The sequence below is a fragment of the Patella vulgata genome, chromosome 9 (genome assembly GCF_932274485.2).
Source record: "Patella vulgata chromosome 9, xgPatVulg1.2, whole genome shotgun sequence".
In the NCBI taxonomy this organism is placed as follows: Eukaryota; Metazoa; Mollusca; class Gastropoda; family Patellidae; genus Patella; species Patella vulgata.
This window is the reverse complement of record NC_065887.2, coordinates 5,275,784-5,297,742: the sequence shown is the minus strand read 5'-3', so window position 1 is coordinate 5,297,742 and position 21,959 is coordinate 5,275,784. Positions and strand designations below refer to the sequence as shown.

Genomic DNA, 21,959 nt, shown 5'->3' with positions numbered 1-21,959 from the left:
TGGTTAGTGAATCTTTTGTTTTAAAGCTAATTAAATCGTCTGCTCCTAAATCTTGTTGATTAGATCCTGTTCCGATTCCCGTTCTTCAGGACTGTCTAGACGAAGTTATTCCAGTTTTTACCAATATTATTAATTCTTGTATTTCATTTTCTACTTTTCCCAACGTTTTCAAACAAGCCTATATTACCCCTTTAAATAAAAAGTCTACACTGGATCCTAATGTTTTTAAAAATTACAGACCTAACTGAGGTTTTATTGCTAAAATATTAGAGATATGTATTGCTTCTCGGATAAAGGCCCATCTAGATGAAAACTGTTTGTATGAACCATTTGAAAGTTCTTTAACCCGGGTTTCAAAGGATATTTTAATTGTAATTGATAACAGAAAATGTACATGTTTAATTTTATTAGATTTATCTGCTGCTTTCGACACGGTGGGTGCTTCTATTCTTTTACGTAGACTTCATTTTAAATTCGGTATTTGTGGTTCTACATTACATCTTTTAGAAAGCTATCTTGTGAATAGAAAACAGTCTATTTTAGTTAATTGTAAATCGTCGTCTGAATCTGTTTTGTCATCTGGGGTTCCTCAAGGTTCTGTTCTTGGTCCAATTTTATTTATCCTTTATATGTCACCATTAAGTGATATTGTCAGAAGATATGGTCTCAGCTTTCATTTGTCCATCTTCTTTCCATTTATCGAAATTGCAACTTGAGAACTGTATTAGTGTAACTAGAAAATGGATGTCAAAGATCTTTCTAAAATTGAATGATGATAAAACCGGAAATTGAAACTATAAAAAGGCCAACAGTGAAGCTGATGCCCCCCCCCCCCTCCCCAAAGAAAAAACAATTAGATTACACACATATTTTGATTGCATATTTCTCTTTTTATAAAGTATCAATTATTCTGCTTATCAATTCTTAATATGAGCGGAAAATGCTCATTATTGAATTTAATTATGGCACTAATGTAATGATATACGCCAAGTTTCACCAAGATTATCGAGCTCTAAAGTCTCTACCAATTAAATTAATTATCACTCTGCACCAAGTCTGACTTTGTTGTCGTATTCCAAATACCGACCTGGAAAATGCTTATCATCGGACACAGTCAAGCCATTCGCCTCATAAACACTTACACCAATTTGGAACATTCTAGCACAAGTAGAAGCCGAGTTATTGTGTCCCAAAAAGTGTAACGGACAGGCGGACGGACCGGTCCATTTTAATACACCCCATGATTTCTGATTCAAGCATGGTTAAATGGACAATACCCCCCCCCCCCCTAAATACAATGAAATGGTTATCTCCTAATTAAACAGAGTAAAACATTATTCAACATCAACTTTTATTTTCGAATCCCCGGTTGTACGTGACAAGGAGTAGGGTCGCCTGTCAAACGTCGTGGGTTTTCTCCGGGTCCTCCGGTTTCCTCCCACTGCTAAAGACCCATATCGAAATAAAATTAATTCATATGTTAGTCCCGAAATGACCTAGTTTGTGTCGAGTGGACGTTAAACCCCATTTCTCTCTCTCTCTCTCTCTCTCTCTCTCTCAACTTTTATTTAACATGGACTGTTTTACAGATTATATAACATCAACTGTTTATCATGTATCTAAAAGAAAATATAGAAATAGATAAACTAAGAATGAACTTCTTGTCATTTTATAGTGTTAATATCAACATCGAAAAGATCCAAGTGTAATGAAATTAGTAAGTTAGGTTTCAGGGCCCTTATTCACGAAAACTTAAACTAAGATACAATCGAAATTTTAAGAAATACTGCAATTCGATTGGCTGATCAATATGCAAATTGGATATATACAAATTGATTTTACTGGTCAGCCAATCGAATTGCAGTATTTCTTAAAATTTCGATTGTATCTTAGTTTAAGTTTTCGTGAATAAGGGCCCAGTTGGGTATTTTTAGCCATTCCATTGGTTTATTTTTCTATTCTCATTCTTTGGTACTGCTTATTGTATTTAGCTCAAATGGGTCCTATTATTAAATGAAATGAAATGAAATGAAATGGGGTTTAACGTCCTACTGTTCTGCTCCTAACCTGGGCTAATGTATACGGGCGTACGCCATACAGTGTGCTATGGGGGAAATTTTGCCCGGGCAGCGGCGCTACGGCCTACTCTTATATCGAATTCCAACTGCCAAGGGATCTTTTACGTGCACGCCAATGTGTACACGGGACCTTGGTTTTCCGTCCCATCCGAACGACTAGACAGCTGTCCTTGTCATGCCCTCTATCCTGCATCACTGACAAGGGGAAAACCACGCCGGAAAATCTGAATGAACTTTCTCGGCCAATGAAGGGATCGAACACCCGACCTCCGGGCTTGTGAGTCTTACCCACTTAGCCACGTGATCCCCTACACAAGACAAACCTACGGACATGACACAATATATATATATATATATAGACACTTCAAACAACAAACGTTTATATCAGATCTGGTGAATGGATCCGTTACATGACCTCTACCGTTTTATATCAGTTATATTTACAGTAGCCTCTACAGTAAATGTCTTGTTGATGTTAACAAAACCATTATTTACATCATTACTGGTATGTGGACTTTGTACAATGTACTTTTTACATATAACCCATGGAAAAGGCATTATAGCAGAGCATTTAATATTGGCAACGATACCCTTCCATACTATTTGGGTGAGTGAATTCATCTGGACAAATCTAAATAGGTTGATAGAACAATAGAATAATTTCACCTTGACGCTGCACCCGACCATGGGCACGTTCAGAAACTTGAGCAGGGGGTGACAAAAATGGAGGCAACGTGAAGTTTGACCTGAGGTTTAGGGGATTACCTAACATGTATATGATTAGAGTGCATTGAGGTCAACACGGTGGCAAAACTTCGAATGTTTTATTATTCCATGTATAGGAAAATAAGTGTGAAGAGAGAGAGAGAGAGAGAGGTTAACGTCCACTCGACGCAAACTAATTCATTTCGGTATTAACATATGGTTATAGTTTATTTCAATAATTCGCTTGCGTGTAGGAGTCTTTAGTAGTGAGGGGCAATCGGAGGACCCGTTGAAAACCCACGAGGTTGGACATGCGACCCTAATTCTTGTCACGTACAGCCGGGGAATCGAAACCACGCCAATTGACTTATGATTCAACGTGCTCGCGCTAACCACTCGACCATCCAATCCCCCAAGTGTGTATAGGGATCCCGCTCCCACGGTATGAAGATCAACGCATAAAATAGATAATGCAATTTAACTGAAAAATGATACATATGCAATAAAGATAATTAATATCTACATTCAAGTTAAACCAACTGTGTCTATTTAGTTTTAAGTCTTACGTCAAGCTGAATAAACTATATGATTTATTACCATTAAACATCAAACGATGGTTAACAGTGTGTAATTAAAATGTATAATTTGATCTTTGTAGAAATAATTATATTAATTTATTTTGGGTTGCATATTGTTGTACATACCTCCCTGATAGCACAGTGGGCTCTAAAAAACGTAAGAATATAAACCTATGACCTATGCTGAAATCCCCCCCCCTCCCCGGGTTACAGAGATTTAAAGACATGATATACACTGTAATTACAATACTCTGTAGGGGAGATTATAATTCATTGTGCTATACTGTGATTATTCTCAAAGCAATAAATCACATGCTACACCACAAACAAGTCCTAGCACGAAATAATGTTAATATACCTAGAACTTTCTACACCAAGTCTATTGCATCCAGATTTACAGAGCGCGTTAAAGATATACTCCTGTAAGAGAAACTATGTCATTTCGGGATTAACATATCGTATTCATGATCAACCTCCTATTTATAAAACTATGGTTTATCCGAACTACAGAGTAAACTCAGACCTAAGAACTAAAACACACTACATGTTGTCTCTATCCTGGCCTAGAAGTGAAGGTTGAGCGTACGTACTTCTAAGAAGTCTGCATGCTGTCTGATCCCGACCTCAAAGCCGAGGAAACTAGAGTTCCTCTAGGACCGCTCTATGATGTCTAAAGAAACTTAAGTCTCGCTCTTTCTTATAAGGAGGATAAGTGCGTGAGTTATAGAATGACACCCGAGAAATTGGCCAGGAACTTCCTTTATCTGAATGGTCAGCTACACAGAGGCTATCCTGGATTTAAACACGATAAACAAGAAGGGGCGGAAGACTGGTGTCCACTGTTCTAAAGCTTGGGATACCATATTTGGATTACTAGGTTATGATGTCATTTCCGATTTAAATCAACGCGGTATATATATAAATAGCCCAGGTCTCGTTGTCACTTGTACTAACTAACGACGACTTCAATATATTAACAGAACACCATTTAAATAACCTCTAGAGTATATATAGTATTACATCACGCCCCTATGCAATGCGTTAGATAAACAATGCATGCATTAAATACAATACAATATAAATACTTTCTGACTGACATTTTTCATAATTGCCAATCCATGTTGCGAACAATCTTTAAATAATCACTAATAATAGTTACTAAAAACTTCTAGCTAGTGTGTCCTTTAAAAAGTCCTACTTCTAAAATATCATTACACCCATATACATGCTACCACGATATAAATACAACGATTCACTTCATTGTTTATAACACTAAATAATTTTAATGTCGTATTCCGAATTGTTCTGTTTCTTCCACTTTAAATTTGATGATCCGTTAATACTTGAACTACAAATTCCTCGCAAGAACCACATCAGCTTGCATGCCGGAATTCCTCTGAATGCTTCTTCTTTGTTGTGCGTTACGAGGGACTACATTAATTCCCAGTCATATCACGTTTAACTATATTTCTTTACCCTTAATTCATAATCTTTATTTTAATATTAATTGGATACAATTAGAACCTAATCCTTAATGCTATTTACTTTTATCTGAATAAACTATTAGCAGTAGATTGCTTAATCTATCCCTTTACTATAAATTAGCATTATTACTACTTATCACCTAGAGGCATTAATAACTTTGGAACTCATTAGTATTCGTCTTTACTTACTGACAGTGACAGTTTTACATCATTAATAAGCCTAAACACATATACGAATCGTCTACAATATCCAGATTTGGTACCGGAATATCCTTGTATCTGTCTTTCGTTAAGGCTATACCCTTCTTAACATTAGATCTATCAGATAGAGTTGGTATACACTTTCAACGTGTAACACTTAAGACCTGCAGAAGAGCACCCTCTCGTCTAACTCGCTTGCTTCAATCGTCAAATGCATACTTTTGAGGCATATGGCAATACCGTATATTTCTAAATAACAGAGGTACTGCATCTTAGCATTTTAAACTGATTTTTTTCTTGAAATTATTTCTTTCCGAATTCAAACAGCATTTTCATTTACTTATCGAATAACTTCTTGAAATAAACGGGATTAATATTTATTTCAAGACAAAATTGTACTCATGGCTCTTAATTGCCCAAATAACATAACCTTAAGTTATTATTGTATTCCTTAACTTCAACAGGTATAACTATTGGCAAATAAGTTCTCGACCTTTTCGTTCACATTAAGTATGGTTTAATGGGATATCCGAGAATTCAAATTGAGATTGACAGCTAAACACACATTCGACACCAAATTTCAATTTCCCCTTTTACCATGCTATGTCTCCCGCTTTTAACTGATACGTTTACCTTATTCTCCTTTATACATTTTTTAACAAAACAACACGAATATCTGGTAGCAGGTTGCAGCTACCATTGCATTTAAGCTACCCGGTAAATTGCAAGGCACGCTGTTTCCCTTTGAACATTCAATTAGAACCTAATACAAGCCAACTCGCGAATTTAAAAGGGCCATTCAGTTCTAAATTTTCCTTGTGCATTTTTCTCTATCGTTAACCCTAAACGCATTTATCGCGAATTACACAGGTTTATACCTTATCCTTACTTAAACACCATGGATATACAGGTAATTGCAATCATGTGCAAACAAATATCAAGTCTTCACTCTCGCTTAAGACTTCGAAATGTAAATACGACCTGAACAATTTTCATGAAGTTTAATGTCAACCGTGCAAAATCTCCATTTCCGAACTTCCTTTCTACCTACCGGAGACATGAAATGAAATGGGCTTTAAAGTTCTACTGTTCTGCTCTGAACCGGGCTAATGAAGACAGGCATACACCATACAGTATGCTATGAGGGAAATTTTGCCCGGGCAGCGGCACTATAGCCTGCTCTTATATCGAATTCCAACTGCCAAGGGATCTTTCACGTGCATGCCAATGTGTACACGGGACCTCGGTTTTTCGTCCCATCATAACGACTAGACAGCTGTCCTTGTCAGGCCCTCCGTCCTGCATCACGGACAAGGGGAACCCACGCCGGAAAATCTGGATGAATTTTCTCGGCCAATGCAGGGATCGAACACCTGACCTACAGGCTAGCGAGCCAGCGTCTTACCCACTTAGCCACAGTGATCCCCATCAATGATAGTAGAAAGCATATATTATGTCGGACTGAAAATATAGAAAGTATATAGTAGAGAATTGTGTGCTGAAAATATAGAAAGTATATAGTAGAGAAGGGGGTTGGAGGTCCGTCATTGAATCAACTGGCGGGGTTTCGATTCCCCGGCTGTACGTGACAAGGAGTAGGGTCGCCTGTCCAACCTCGTGGGTTTTTCTTCGGGCTATCCGGTTTCCTCCCACTACTAAAGACCCCTACCGCATGCGAATTATTGAAATAAAATTGAAACATAATATATTAGTCCCGAAATGACCTAGTTTGTGTCGAGTGGACGTTAAACCTCTCTCTCTCTCCCTTTCTCTCTCTCTCTCTCTCTCTCTCTCGTCAATATCGGGTGGTAGACAAAACAGAAATCGATCTCTAGATGGAAGATGCTCTTACGAGCAAGGCGGGGGACAAACCCGTATGATGTTCACAATATTTGAGAGATGCAATTTGTAGTGAAGTTGTCAAACATCCATATTGTACGACATGTGCAATGTTAATGAAATAGATATACCTTTTAAATTATTCCACTTTAAATAGTGTACTCGGGCCTATATTTGGTTCGTGTTGGGATGCTATGTTTTATTTTTCATTCCATGGTCGGGATAATAAAGGTGCGAAAACATAGTACACATGCACTGTAATGCACGAGCATTTTGGGAGTACTGATACCACTTCTCATTGAAGGATGATATCATTGCTAAACCACTATTGTAAGACTACTGAAGAATGTTTGCTCTTTAAATTAATAATAGCATTATATTATATTTTTAACTAATTATTTGTATCAAATTATGGAGAAGTCATATCTCACACACTCAAATAAATGAGTGATGTGGTTGACACATTAAAAGATTTATAAAACCAAGACATGGCTGGTTCTATGGTGGACAATTCCTAACCAACCATTATAATTAATTACGTCACATTTGACCAATTAGACAATTGAAAACCGAAATCCAAGGGTAGAAAACCAACAGATCCCACCCGGTTTGTCAGAACAGCCATCAAAATCTATATACAAGTTATTAAGAACGAGGAACATTGATGCAAAGTGGTTTTTATAAGAAAGTTTGAGAAACGACCTAACCTGTAGTTACATTTACGATCACGAAGGAAACACGACAAAGAAGTCCGGTATTACTACACTGTCTGAATTCACGTGTATTGTCACGTAGTGTGATTGATTAATAAACAAGTTCAATTAATCAGCTAATTGTTATCTTGTTAGGGTGTTGCGGTGGCTCGATGAGTAAGGTGTTGACAGTGCTAACTAGCAGGACTAGGGTTCGCTCTCCGTGTCGGCCGAGAAAGTTCCCCGTGATTTCCCCGTGTCAGTGGTACAGAGTCTAGTCGTTCGGGGCCGCGGTGGATCAGCGGGTAAGGTGCTGGCTGCTAACCAGAAAGTTCCTCAGACGACGACAAATTGGCAGTTGGAATTCCAAATAGGCCATACTGCCGCTGCCCGGGCATAATTTTCCACATATAGCACACTGCTTTCCGTATGCCAATCTTCATTAGCCCGACTGGAGCAGAAAAGTAGGACGTTAAACCCCATTTTATTCAATTTGTTATCTTAGTTGTTCCGATAATCTGTTTTTTTTTCGCAAAAGTGATAACATGAGGAAAGAAAACGAAGAAAATATTTCTCAAATCAATGGTTGATAAAAAAAATTCTAATCAGTTGAAGACAAAGGAACATGTCATGTATATGATTGTAGTTAAATAAAACCAAATATTGGGAGTCAAATCCACAAATTATACTGGATTTTCAGGAATTACGTCCCTGTTGATTTTGTGCTACAAGTGAACTATAAATATGCTGCTAAAGTCAGTGATTTTGGTGTTTGTTGCTCCGATCTATTTTCCCCACATTCCTCGAGGATAGTTTTACTTGTGGGTCGATTATATTTACGTTTCACTTTTTTATCGACTGCGATATTCACATCCAAGGTGTCCATTCGTTGAATATAATCAACGTAACTCTTTCTACGGATAATTATCGGTTCATGAAACCGGATAATGTTACCCGCATACTTCGCTTCTTGCGATTTGGTCAGATCAGTTAAAGCCGCGGATTCACGATAATCCAAATCAGCTTCGTATTGGTTCCTATCCTTTTCTGCTTTTATGGAATCCGTCTGATTTTTCTTTAGTGTCGCTAAAAGTTTCTCCTTTCGGATCTCCCCTGTTTTCTGGGCATATGATTTGAGGAGATGGCCCTGTGGAAATTTCTGCTGTTTATGAAGGTGTGGTTTAAGTATACCGGATATGACGTTTGATTTATAATCATCCCACGTGGCCTTGTCTCGATATGATTCCAGTAATACCGAGTCTGACGGGTACCTGAAAATATATATATTGTATACACCAGTGACCAATAGAGATATCAAGGTGGGTTCACAGACATTCAAAACATCTTTAAAAAATTGTCACAGATCCATGGAACATAAGGTCGTGTCACCTATTTCAAATACTTTAATGGGACCGTCCAGATTATACTAAAGGCTCAGAAATAAAAGTCAGAGTACATATGAAATTTAAACGCCACAATATAGAGCAATTGTGTACTTACCTTGTCTTAACATTTCAGCTCAAAATATTGAGTCTATTGGTTGACGTGAACCTTAGAAGTCTATACAGTGCATGCCCCACGTGCTGTACTTGATACCGTAAGGTAAATTTCACCTACACATTATTTTTATAAAATACAAGTCTGGGCCCCGTTTCTCGAAATCTTAACTAAAGATAAAATCCAAATTTTAGTAGATACTTCAATTTTGATTGGCTAAGCACTAAAATCAATCTAATATTATACAATCAAATTACTAAAATTTGGATTTTATCTTACTTAAAATTTCGTGAAACAGGCCCCTGGTTTTATCCATACACCGCATAATACAGCTTGGGACGTCGGTCTCGATTTACATATGAAAACTGACCGGTTTAAGTTGTTTCAAAACGTATTGAGTTAGTTGCTCGGCCCTAAGTTAGAGGATTTTAAGGGCTTTTAACACAAAATTAAGCAGTTTTATCCTCCAAAATATAATCGAGATTGGCCCTTTAACATGTGTGCTTATTTGTATAGATGATCCATCATGGCGAGTTTGATCTGTGCTCATTTGTATAGAGAATCCATCATGGCGAATTAGATCTGTGCCTATTTTTATAGAGGATCCATAATGGCGAGTAAGACGCTGGCTAACCAACCCCTGGATTCACTCCTGGTGTTGACTAAGAAAGTTCTCAGGAATTTTCGGTGTAGTTTCCCCTTGTCAGTGGTGCAGGATGGAGGGCCTGTCACGGAACAGTGTCTGACTGTCCGGATGGGTGAACACATTGGCGTACAAGTAAAACAACCAACCGCTTGACAGCTCTAAACTAACAGTAGGCGCTCATGCATAAACCATGGAATTTCATATAAGACTATAGGCCGTAGCGCCATTGTCCGAGCCAAATATCCCTCAAAGCACACGGGCGTATGTCTGTCTGCATTATCCCAGTCGGAGCAGAAATTTAGGACGTTAAACCCCATTTCATTTTAATGTGTTAAACTTACTTATTTCTGGTGGTGATGTTTTTAATGTGTTCAACGGCTTCCGACGAGGCAAAATGAAATAAATCAGATTTTTTAATCTTGAGAATCCTGGCACCATAGCTAACGAGAAGGTGATAACTGTTAGCTTCGTGCTCTTCGTTTATAATAGAATGGATGTCCTGTAATACAAAGGCCTATAATACAAACATGGACCCGTAATATAAACATAGACCTATCCTACAGACATAGGCCTATAATACAAACACGAGCCTGTAGTTGTTTTTTTGTAAGTTGAACGATATGTGATCACTTTCAGTTTACTGGCATAATCGAAGGTTCAGAGCTCTTTAAAAACACCTCATCTTATATACATTGATAAAAAGCGCACGTAGCTAATAATGGCGTATCCTAGATAATTTAAAGGAATTGTAAATCCACTATCCACAAGAACAATTACATATTGCATGTCGGTGAAAAAGTTTTAGAGCTGTTGTTAGAACAGTGGTGCCTGCACAGGCGAGCAAGGGATGGGGCCCGGGTTCCATCCCCGAGAAATCGGACGTCTTTCGGCCAGTTACCATCCAACACTATCAGAGCAGCAATACGCAACTCAGAATACAGTGTACTAAGTACTATAGATACAAGAACATATCAGGTTGTAGAATACTTACAAATATACCATGTGGATGTAGAATACTTATTAATATACTAATATATCATCAGGATGTAGAATACTTACAAATATATCATCAGGATGTAGAATACTTACAAATATATCATCAGGATGTAGAATACTTACAAATATATCATCAGGATGTAGAATACTTACAAATATATCATCAGGATGTAGAATACTTACAAATATATCATCAGGATGTAGAATACTTACAAATATATCATCAGGATGTAGAATACTTACAAATATATCATCAGGATGTAGAATACTTACAAATAATACTTACAAATATATCATCAGGATGTAGAATACTTACAAATATATCATCAGGATGTAGAACACTTACAAATATATCATCAGGATGTAGAATACTTACAAATATATCATCAGGATGTAGAATACTTACAAATATATCATCAGGATGTAGAATACTTACAAATATATCATCAGGATGTAGAATACTTACTGAAGGGGGGGGGGGGGTCGCCATCCAAGCTGTGAATTTATGAGATCAAGTTTTTCTAGGCCAGCTTTTTGCGTAGATTCCGAATCTGGGTGGTGATCAGGCGTTTGAGGGGGCGTTTTCGAGATATATGGGGGTCCAATGTCTACAATTGGGGGGCAATGTCATTATGTTATGGGGGGGGGGATAGCATTTCTCTGATTTACTGTGTTTTTGATTTACATTTCCAGATCTCTTGAGAAGTACCTTTATAATTTAATATATTGAATGACGAAATAGGTACTGAACGAAAAGGCTAACGAGAAACCACTTTTAAACTTGTAAGGTCAATTTTGAACCACACAATGGGAATCTTATAAACCATATTTACAGATGTTTCATTTGCAAGCTCTAAGAAAATCATCATTTAAATCGACGTGAGCTCACCCCCCCCTTCAGCCAAAGGACTAATCAGGAAATATACCATCAGGATGTAGAATACTTACAAATATATCATCTGGATGTAAAATACTTACAAATACATCATCAAAATACTTACAAATATATCATCAGGATGTAGAGTTCCAATATTCAGATAAATAACATCAGTCTTTCCTTTCTCCAGTTCGGCAGCCATCAGGGAAGAAAGTGTTTTTGGTCCCAGAATATATTCCATGTCTTTCTTCCGTTCATTTTCATCCAATTCCTCAATAAACGTTTCTTTTCTCTACAAACATATAGCAACAATTTATAGCAATATATACCAAAATACACCAATATAAATACCAATATACACCAATATAAATACCAATATAAATACCAATATATACCAATATAAATACCAACATATAGAAGCTACCAAAATAGCCATTACCATTTTACCAATATCGAGATATATTTAATAAGTCGTCACCGTCATCTGTAAAACTTGGGGCGTGTTCAGGTATTTGAGCCGGGGGCGTGGGTGTGTTTGTGTGTGTGTGTGTGTGTGTGGGGGGGGGGGGCGGTTGGGTGGAGGTATGTCTGGTTCCGTCCAGATTAGCTTGGGATGTTGGGGATTAAACAAGAATTCTATAAAATCAGAAGCCCTGAGACAATATTTTTGGTCATTTAGGTACATACAGCTGGAGTAAGACCAAAACAACGGCGGCGTTTGTTTGTTTGACGTTGCCTTGATGAATGTGGTAGGAGAAAAATAATAACGACCTGGTTCTATATTCGTTATTCACTAATGGCGACATGTATTTTTCATGTTTCTCGAAATGACCTAATGCTAACACGAATATAACTATAAATACTGACAGAATTACGCACCTTTACTTGAATAGTGTACGACAATGACTTAATATATCCAGAAAAAAAGGCTTTAATTAGCTTGGAAATTATTTGACGGGGAATGGTTGATTTGGGTGTAAATTGGCTTAAATTAGCTGGAAACTCATTGGGAACATGTTATTATCGACAGAAAAATCCTGAATAATATAATCAGTTCCAAGGGTGGATTAAATCACCTGATAATAGGTAACAACTAACCTTGCCAGTTTCAGCGTATTCTAAAGCCATAGATTCCAGTAACTTCTCTTTGTCATCTTTATCTTCTATATTAACATCATCAGCATTAACACCACCTGCAATAAACATATAATTAACACCACATATAGCAAACATATCATTAACACCACCTACAGTAAACATATCATTAACACCACCCACAGTAAACATATCATTAACACCACCCACAGTAAACATATCATTAACACTACCAACAGTAAAACATATTTTAATATCATCAGCAGTAACACTGAGTGATCATAGTAGCCTGTAACACTACGGACAATAATAGACAACGATGGGATCGTTCAACAATAATACTAAGGAGAGGGATATCCTCTAGATGACCAAATATAGCGATAGATGTCAGGCTTATTTAGAAAGTGAAACCTGAATAACGAAAGAATCTCTTCTTACTTCTATTTTTAACTTTTGGTGTCAGATCTCGATATATCTTTAATAGTTCTTCAGACAGGAAGACAGCGGATTGTCGTTTCTTCATTAAACTTCTTTTGTCTTCTGTCTCTTCATCTTTTAGGGATAAACATCGTATAATCTGAGCTTTACCCTGAAATACCAACACCAATCTTTTATACTAGTTAAAGTAACCTGAAATAATCCTCAACCTAACCCAAACTCTAGAATAATACTTAAAGAGTTAATTACACCAACGTGCTATTTTAATATAGGCCTAAAATTAAACTCAGTGAAATAATTACCCCAATGTACTACTTTAATATAGGCCTAAAATAATGCTTTAATTAAATTAAATTAGTCATTTATATAGAGCGATTTATCGAGGATGCCTGCTCAAATGCGCTTAGTCGCAAGCTCTCGTGAAAAGAATAGTCTTCATGACACCAGCGTACTAATTTTATATAGGTCTGGGGCAGCAGACTGGTACAAGAAATAAACAATGGAATGGTCTGTACAACGGAATGGTCTGTACAGTGGAATGGAGTTTAATATCTCAGTCTTTTTGAGACTAACATATGGTGATTTTCATTTGAATGGTTTCGTTGAGCAGTCATCGAGGAGGGATAGGTGAATTTGGCCAGACAGTGGCGTTTCCATCTGTTTGTATTCAAATTCCATCTACCAAGGGTTCTTTTACGTACAGACCAACGTGTACGAGGAATGACCTTCTTGTTTGGTCCTATCCTAACGGACTAAACACACAGGCGCCACCCCTGGCAGCTTACAAACTAAGGCCTCAAGTTCCGGGAACTCAGGACACCCTAGTAAAGAAGCCACTGCTCGACCACCGCACACATAAATATATTTACATATAAAGACGAAAATGACGTGTAATAATAATATTAAAATGGTGCTAACCTCCATGCAGACATAAACCCAATTATCTCGTCGACTGTCCTTCACAATCAATTTATTTATCGAATACTGTAAAACAAATATATATGTAAATGTTATGGGCCATACTATTCCAGATAATGACACTTTCAATTAACTTACTGAAATTCAATTGAATATAAACTGAATAAAAAATGTTAATACCTAATCTATTTGACAAGTTGCCATGGCAACCACTTGCCGGAGTAAAATTTCACTGATGTGTAGTTTAGGGTAGGTCCTCTCAAACCCATTATGAATCAATTTGGGACAGGTCCACTGTGAAACACTGTAGATCGGTTTAGAGCAGGCCTTCTGTGTCTCACTGCCGATCAGTATGGAAAGTGTCACACTGGGGTTCAAGTTGGATTGGGCCCATTACAAATCAGTTTGAAATATATCCTTTGAAACCTCCGACAGTAGTTTTGAGCCTCCCCTTACAGATCAGTTTGCAACGGCCCCCCCTACGGTTCAGGTTGGAGCAGACCCCCTAGAGATCAGTTTGAAGCAGACACCCTACAGATCAAACCGGAGCAGGTCCACTACAGATCAGTTTAGAGCGACCCCCTATAGATCAGGTTGGAGCAGACACCCTACAGATGAGGTCGGAGCAAGCCCCCTACAGATCATTTTTTTGTGATCCACTGCAGATAATAGAATATCCAGTGTGGGTCAGTTTGGAGAAGGTCATTCGTGATTTCGGTCAAAACACATCCTCGGTATCCCCAGTGTTCTACTTCACTATACCCTGGGTTAATCCATAGGGTTTCCACGATTTCAAATTATCTGCCCTGGCCTTGATTGTAGATAAGGTCCACGAACCAACCAAGAAACAGTTTACAAAACAGTCGTTTCGTCTTCGATTTTATAAGGGTAATTAGTCAAATTCATGTCCATTTACTGAATGATTTATGTAAAAAATGTATATATTTCTAATTCATTTATACTTAATTGTATTATCAAAATCTGTAGTATGTTTCACTGATTTCAAATATGTATAACATCTATAAGTTTGACTTTTGTTATTATTATTACTATTCGTTCTTTATCTGAAATGTTTCATTCTGTTATGTTTATTATTATTGAACTTATACTTGGCAATTTGGTCCGGTTTTTATGAATTTCATCTATCTATACTATTCAAAAAAAGTAGGGGATATTTGATTTTGGGGGCATAATACTAAAATATGCAAATGACTACGAAAAAAGTCACTATAGAACCTAACAGAAGAAACATTTCCAGTTACATGTGACGCCCAAACGCACCAATAGCTACCGCATGGAATGCAGGTGATGCTTGGGATCATCATGGGGGTCCAACCCAAGATTTGCACGACTCTGACTTTGAATGTTACAGTCATTGTGGCATTGAATTCCAGGGTGGAAACATCAGTTTAATTGTTTTAGGGACCAGAAAACAAATATTGATATGCGTCGGCTTACCCTAAATGAAAGGTTACGTGCCCTTGGCATGCTACAGATCGGCAAAACACAGGCGGTTGTGGCGCGGACGATGAATGTTTCTCAGTCTGTCATAAGCAGGCTATGGTCCAGATACCGTGATACACAATCTGTACAGGACAGACCACGCTCAGGTCGACCAAGGGCGACAACTCAAGCCCAGGATCGATTTATCCGTACCTTGGCCTTGAGAAATCGTGTCATCACAGCAAATCAGATCAGCGCTCGTCTTCAAACAGACACTGGTGTGAGAGTGAGTGGCCAGACGATTCGGAATCGACTGCATAGGGGTCACCTTCGCGCCCGACGTCCTCGCGTGATCCCTTGTTTGAGAGATCATCACATTCAGGCAAGACGTCGTTGGTGTAGGGATCGTCAACACTGGGATAATCGACGCTGGAGCAATGTGATGTTTTCAGATGAGTCAAGGTTCACTGTTGATTTTTTGGACAGACGTAGGAGGGTGTGGCGTCGTCGAAACGAGCGCTTCCAAGACGTTAACGTCATCAGACATGATCGATTTGGGGGTGGTTCTGTTATGGTGTGGGGAGGCATCACTGTTGCTGGAAGAACGGCTTTACATGTTGTTGCAGGGCGTGTTACAGGCCAGTACTACCGGGACAACATCTTGGCAGTCCATGTTGTGCCGTTCGCACGACGTCATGGCCGCCGTTTCATCTTCCAGGATGACAACGCAAGATGTCACAGGGCCAGGATCGTTACAGGTTACCTCCAACAACAGAACATCACCATATTACCTTGGCCAGCACTGAGTACCGACCTCTCCCCCATCGAGTATGTCTGGGACATGCTTGGACAGAGGTTACGTCAACGTCAACAACGTCCTGCCAATGTCCAAGAACTTGCTGCTGCGTTGCAACAGGAATGGGACAATCTGGACCAAAATGACCTTAGACGTCTCATTAGGAGTATGCCACGTCGGATCAATGCTTGTTTGGCAAACAGAGGAGGATTTACCCGTTACTGACTTGGTTGTGATGCTGTGGTAACTTTGCTGTTTGACCCCGGGTATCATTTTACCCTTATAATGGTCAGTCTGTGCCTTACTTAGTCTAACGATCATTTGGAATAAATCGATGAATGTGAACTTCATTTCATTTTGTCATTTGTTTCTTCGTCAGTTTCATTAGGTGACTTTAATAACACTTAAAAATCAAATATCCCCTACTTTTTTTGAATACTATATATAAATATTTGTGACGGTCGTTTGTCTGTCTATCTATCTGTCTGTCTGTCTGTCTGTCTGTTCGGGGTTGGTGGCTACACTAGGTCTGCCCCGAGTCTGGAATTTGGGGTATAGGGGTAGCTCGGACCGGGGAGTAACATAGGCCAGGTGGCGTTAGTCTACCACTTCCGGTTTCGGAGTTATGACCCCCGAGCGAAGCCGATCTGTTCGGGGTTGGCGGCTACACTAGGTCTGCCCCGAGTCTGAAATTTGGGGTATAGGGGTAGCTCGGACCGGGGAGTAACATAGGCTACGTGGCGTTAGTCTACCACTTCCGGTTTCGGAGTTATGACCCCCGAGCGAAGTCTGTTCGGGGTTGGCGGCTACATCTGCCCCGAGTCTGAAATTTGGGGTATAGGGGTAGCTCGGACCGGGGAGTAACATAGGCCAGGTGGCGTTAGTCTACCACTTCCGGTTTCGGAGTTATGAACTCCGAGCGAAGCCGGTCTGTTTGGGGTTTGCGGCTACACTAGGTCTGCCCCGAGTCTGAAATTTGGGGTATAGGGGAAGCTCGGACTGGGGAGTAACATAGGCCAGGTGGCGTTAGTCTACCACTTCCGGTTTCGGAGTTATGACCCCCGGGCGAAGTCTGTCTGTTCGGGGTTGGCGGCTACACTAGGTCTGCCCCGAGTCTGAAATTTGGGGTATAGGGGTAGCTCGGACCGGGGAGTAACATAGGCCAGGTGGCGTTAGTCTACCACTTCCGGTTTCGGAGTTATGACCCCCCGAGCGAAGCCGGTCTGTTCGGAGTTGGCGGCTACACTGGGTCTGCCCCGAGTCTGAAATTTGGGGTATAGGGGTAGCTCGGACCGGGGAGTAACATAGGCCAGGTGGCATTAGTCTACCACTTCCGGTTTCGGAGTTATGACCCCCGAGCGAAACCGGGTATCCTGCTAGTATTATATAATTTGTTGCTAGTAAGTACGCATTTAGATTAATTAGAACATCTCTCATTTAGGCTAACCCCTAAACTTGTCCGATGAGAGTTACTCCCCTTTGCCAACTTCCTTTTCAATTAACGATGCATGGAATTGGTCGATAAAAATAGCACAATCATCAAGGGCGAATAATTGGAATTAATTTTCAATTAACGATGCATGGAATTGGTCGATAAAAATAGCACAATCATCAAGGGCGAATAATTGGAAAACGTGTCTCCCCCATACATTAACCCAGGGGTTAGTAGAGTAAAACGGAATGAAACCACAGGGGATACCTAGGATGGTCAAAACAGGGAGGGAGAGAGAGAGAGAGAGAGAGAGAGAGAGAGAGAGAGAGAGAGAGAGAGAGGTTTAACGTCTACTCAACACAAACTAGGTCATTTCGGGACTAACACGTGGTTTAATTTTATTTCAATAATTGGCCTGCGAGTAGGGGTCTTTAGCAGTGGGAGGAAACCGGAGGACAGGCGACCCTACTCCTTGTCACATACAACCGGGGAATCGAAACCCCGCCAGTTGACTCAATGACAGGGTCAAACCAAGGAGTTGTACTACATTGTGAGAACGGGGTAGGCCGAGGTTGAGAAGGGGTATAGGTCACGTACCTCCTGTATCTGAGCTTGAAGACATAATTTCTCCAACGCGTCTTTACTCCACCATTTTTCAGAAAAGATCGGAAGTCGTCTGAAATAAATATTCATCTATAATAAAAACTGGATGACCGAATAATTGTTTTGGTGTAAAATCGAGTCTAACATTAGCTTAGATATAGTGTATGGAAGACCAACTTCAAGGCTAGCGAGCTAGCGTCTTACTCACTGACCCCCCACAGGTTCCCTGTGGACTATAAAGTAACAGATCTAATTAATCTAGTTTAAAATAGAGGTGTTTTACCGTAAAAATCTCTCTTTTTCTGACAGCTCCTTTTCAAATATTTGAGGACAGACTTGAGCGAATGTATCTTTATGTACGACTAATAATTCTATTGTTTCACGTGCAGTAACTGTTGCCGTTCGTGTCACTTCCTGTAGTAGCGCCAGTTCCTATAACACAAACAAATAGCATGGATGAAACAGCTAGGTTGGACAGGCGATCTTACTCCTTGTCCTGTACACTACTTGACTCAATGACAGACGTGTAATAACTCTGGAAACTGTGATGGATTTGGGTAGTTCTGGGCCCTCGGACCAATTGTTTTCCTTGGGCCCCCGACCCCATCTCGATGAAAGATACCTTAAAGGAGAAAACTACTGGTGCAGACTGGAATAACCAGACGTCAAAGACTGCCATTCAATTCAGATTCTTCGCGTATATCCCCGAACATAACTGATTTGAAATTACAGTAAAAACAGAAACCTTATATACATTCATATGATATTTTTATATGCGTTGCGACCCATTTGTATCAATTATTAGTTGCCAAAGAATAGAGATTTAGCTCCTTGAACGAAGCTTGATTCACCTTTCCCATAAACCCACGCAGGGACCATTTTTCTCCCCGGATTTAGGCCATTATATTTTAAGTGGAATGAAGATGAATTTAATTTATTTTGAAAAAAAATGCAATCGTGGTAGCTGTGTCCCTGATGCCTCTGTGCCCTCGGACAAGTCTGGAAGTAATTTTGCGAAAATGCTCATAACGACCACCTTTACCACAATACAAACAATTTCTTAAAATTCGTCCCAAATCGATTCAGATTTGAAGAACTATGTAGAATGTGGTACGATGCACCTAATCTACTCACCCCAAAAGAGTCACCTTTTTTCATCACAGCTTCAGTCTTGACGAAAGTTTCCCCTGCGCTGTCCACATCCTCTACGTTGACAAAAGCTGAACCGGAGAAAACAAAATAAAAATTATAACCGATATGTCCTTTTCTCAAGATAACTCTACCTTCTGTTACACTAAAAAATAAAACAGTAACAAAATCATCAAGATAATTCGACCTTCTGTTACACTGGAAACAAAAACAGTAACAAATTCAACACAACTCGACCGTCTGTAAAACAGCACAAACCCTAACTAATGTCAACTCAACACAAAACAAATTACAACTCTATCCATATAACTTAGAGAGAGAGAGAGAGAGAGCGAGAGAGAGAGAGAGGGAAAGAGAGAGAGAAATGGGTTTAAACGTCTTCTCGACACAACTAGGTCATTTCGGGACTAACATATGGTTTAATTTTATTTCAATAATTCGCTTGCGCATAGGGGTCTTTAGCAGTGGGAGGAAACCGGAGGACCCGGAGAAAACCCACGAGGCTGGACATGCGACCCTACTCCTTGTCACGTACAACCGGGGATTCGAAACCACGCCATTCGACTCAATGACAGACTTTATGATACAGCGCGCACGCTAACCATTCAGCCATCCACCCCCCCCCCCATATAACTTAGAACTTTTCTAGCAAATAACTGGATAATAAATATAGTCGAACCTTGGGTAGCACACTGATGCTGTAGATTGCGAGCTGTGTCAATTTCTTATTACATTTCATTAAGTTACATTAAACATTATCTCATTTTTTAATAAATTGTTTAGTGAGAATTAAAGAGTATCGCGAATGGTTTGTGGAATGCAGGTTCTTGGACTTTGATCCCACCTTTCTTTGATCAGGTCCGTAACTAAAACAAAAATGGTGTAGGGCTTCTGGGGGCGCCGATGTACCTGCACTTGACAGTCAACGGCGAAAGGCACTGTAGACGCTTTCCCCTCCTCCCCCCGAAAAAAATTGGAAAATAGGGTTTGCACCTGAGGAGAGGAACAATGAAAATGACGGAAAATTTCAATTTTGTGACTGAATTTGCGATATTGGCGTATTATGAAACTTTGATATGAACATTATAAAAATTAGAAGGAAGGATACGACTTCAGCGTACCTATAATAATTTATGAGATAAATTAAAAATTAGGAATCGAGTTAGAGTGTGACTTGTTTGAATTTTGAAGATTATCACGCCTGGTGCGGGCTTGTATCAATCTCATCCCCATCGTGAATTTGATCTAGAGAATTTTTAATCTACGGTATGCGGTCGTGGGTGCCCAACCACTCTCACTCGGCATCGTGCATTTTGTGCGGCCCGACAATCATGTCATTGTGGGCGCGACTACGGGATAAGGTATCCCACAGATCACGCCGTTTGGCGCGTTCCATCAATAAAGTTGTGGTGTTAATCGTGTGATTCATTATGAAGTGCCTCGCCATCTGGGGAGGGGCGCCTCTTATTCGACATGATTGGCGAGGCGCTGATAAAGCCAAGTGACATTCGGCTTTATGATATGGGCACGTTGGTCGTTGACTTCGTATTGCGTCCAATGGAAAGGGCCCCTTTCCTATTTGTTCTAGAGGGTTGGGTGGCAACTGCCTCACTTGATCCCCCCCCCCCGCCCCGCTAGCCACGGGCCTAGCTATGGGCTTGTTGACAGTGTATTTCTTGCCATAATATATATATATGGCCACAGATCACTAAAGATTTCTCCATTGACTTTAATGTTTACTCTCGTCTCTTAGACCGGCTCTAACTTTTTCCCAAATTTTCGTTGGGTAGAACGCTTTCTGCCACAGACGGAGCAACATGTGGCAAACTCTTGCCCAAAAGCACGTATGAGATACACAAGCTGGGAGTAGAGACTTAAAATCATGAATATTCACCAAAACCTGGCAGAAAATGTATTTTCAAACCCTTTTCTTCCATTCCACTCCAAAAAGTCAACAAAAATCGCCATGCAAAAGGAAGAAAAGGGAATGGGATAGAAAGACTAAAAATAGCTTTGGGTGACGGCATAGAAATATTTGGTGGTCTGTGTACTATATAATATCTACTGATAGAGAATCGGTTACAGACGAGTTATTTGCCCCTGAATTTGATAATCTCGATTTCGAACATGAACGTAACATATTTAAATTAACATGATAGTTAGCCTCAATTTAATGCTCTAGTTTTAAATGAGATTTTCCATGTTACAGCCGCATGTTCTCTGTCCGACTAGTTTGGTATAGTCAAAAATGCTATTTTTTATAAGTCCTAATTATAGTTTTGTTAAGATATTTTCCGTGTTACAGGCGCATGTGCCCTATCCCAGCTCGTCCGCTACAGCTCCAAGTGTTATTTTTAAAAGATATTTTCTGTGTTGCAGACTCGTCGACTACTGTCTCAAATTGTGACACATTAAAAATAATGAAGTTGTACCGTTGATATGTTGCTGCTTTACATAAATTGATTTGGATATCCTCAGTAAATTTATCGAAA

At 39.4% G+C, this 21,959-nt stretch overlaps 1 protein-coding gene across 1 annotated transcript; it reads right to left on the bottom strand.

Annotated features, from left to right (window-relative positions):
• Positions 1–8,158: 8,158 nt before the first annotated feature.
• On the bottom strand, positions 8,159–21,959 carry LOC130014330 (uncharacterized). Its single transcript, XM_056103377.1, has 10 exons — positions 21,900–21,959; positions 19,453–19,538; positions 18,602–18,750; positions 18,313–18,391; positions 14,045–14,110; positions 13,127–13,277; positions 12,692–12,786; positions 11,718–11,885; positions 10,062–10,219; positions 8,159–8,848 (listed from the first exon to the last, which is right to left on the bottom strand). Exons 2-10 carry the CDS (start codon positions 19,474–19,476, stop codon positions 8,314–8,316), a joined length of 1,425 nt encoding a protein of 474 aa, XP_055959352.1. The 5' UTR covers positions 19,477–19,538; positions 21,900–21,959; the 3' UTR covers positions 8,159–8,313.

Coding starts and splice junctions, on each gene's coding strand:
- LOC130014330 (XM_056103377.1), bottom strand. CDS start 19,476: ATGAAAAAAGGTGACTCTTTTGGG. Junction 18,392..18,601: donor GAAAAAGAGAGATTTTTACG/GTAAAACACCTC, acceptor TATTTATTTCAG/ACGACTTCCGATCTTTTCTG. Junction 14,111..18,312: donor TTCAAGCTCAGATACAGGAG/GTACGTGACCTA, acceptor TTTGTTTTACAG/TATTCGATAAATAAATTGAT.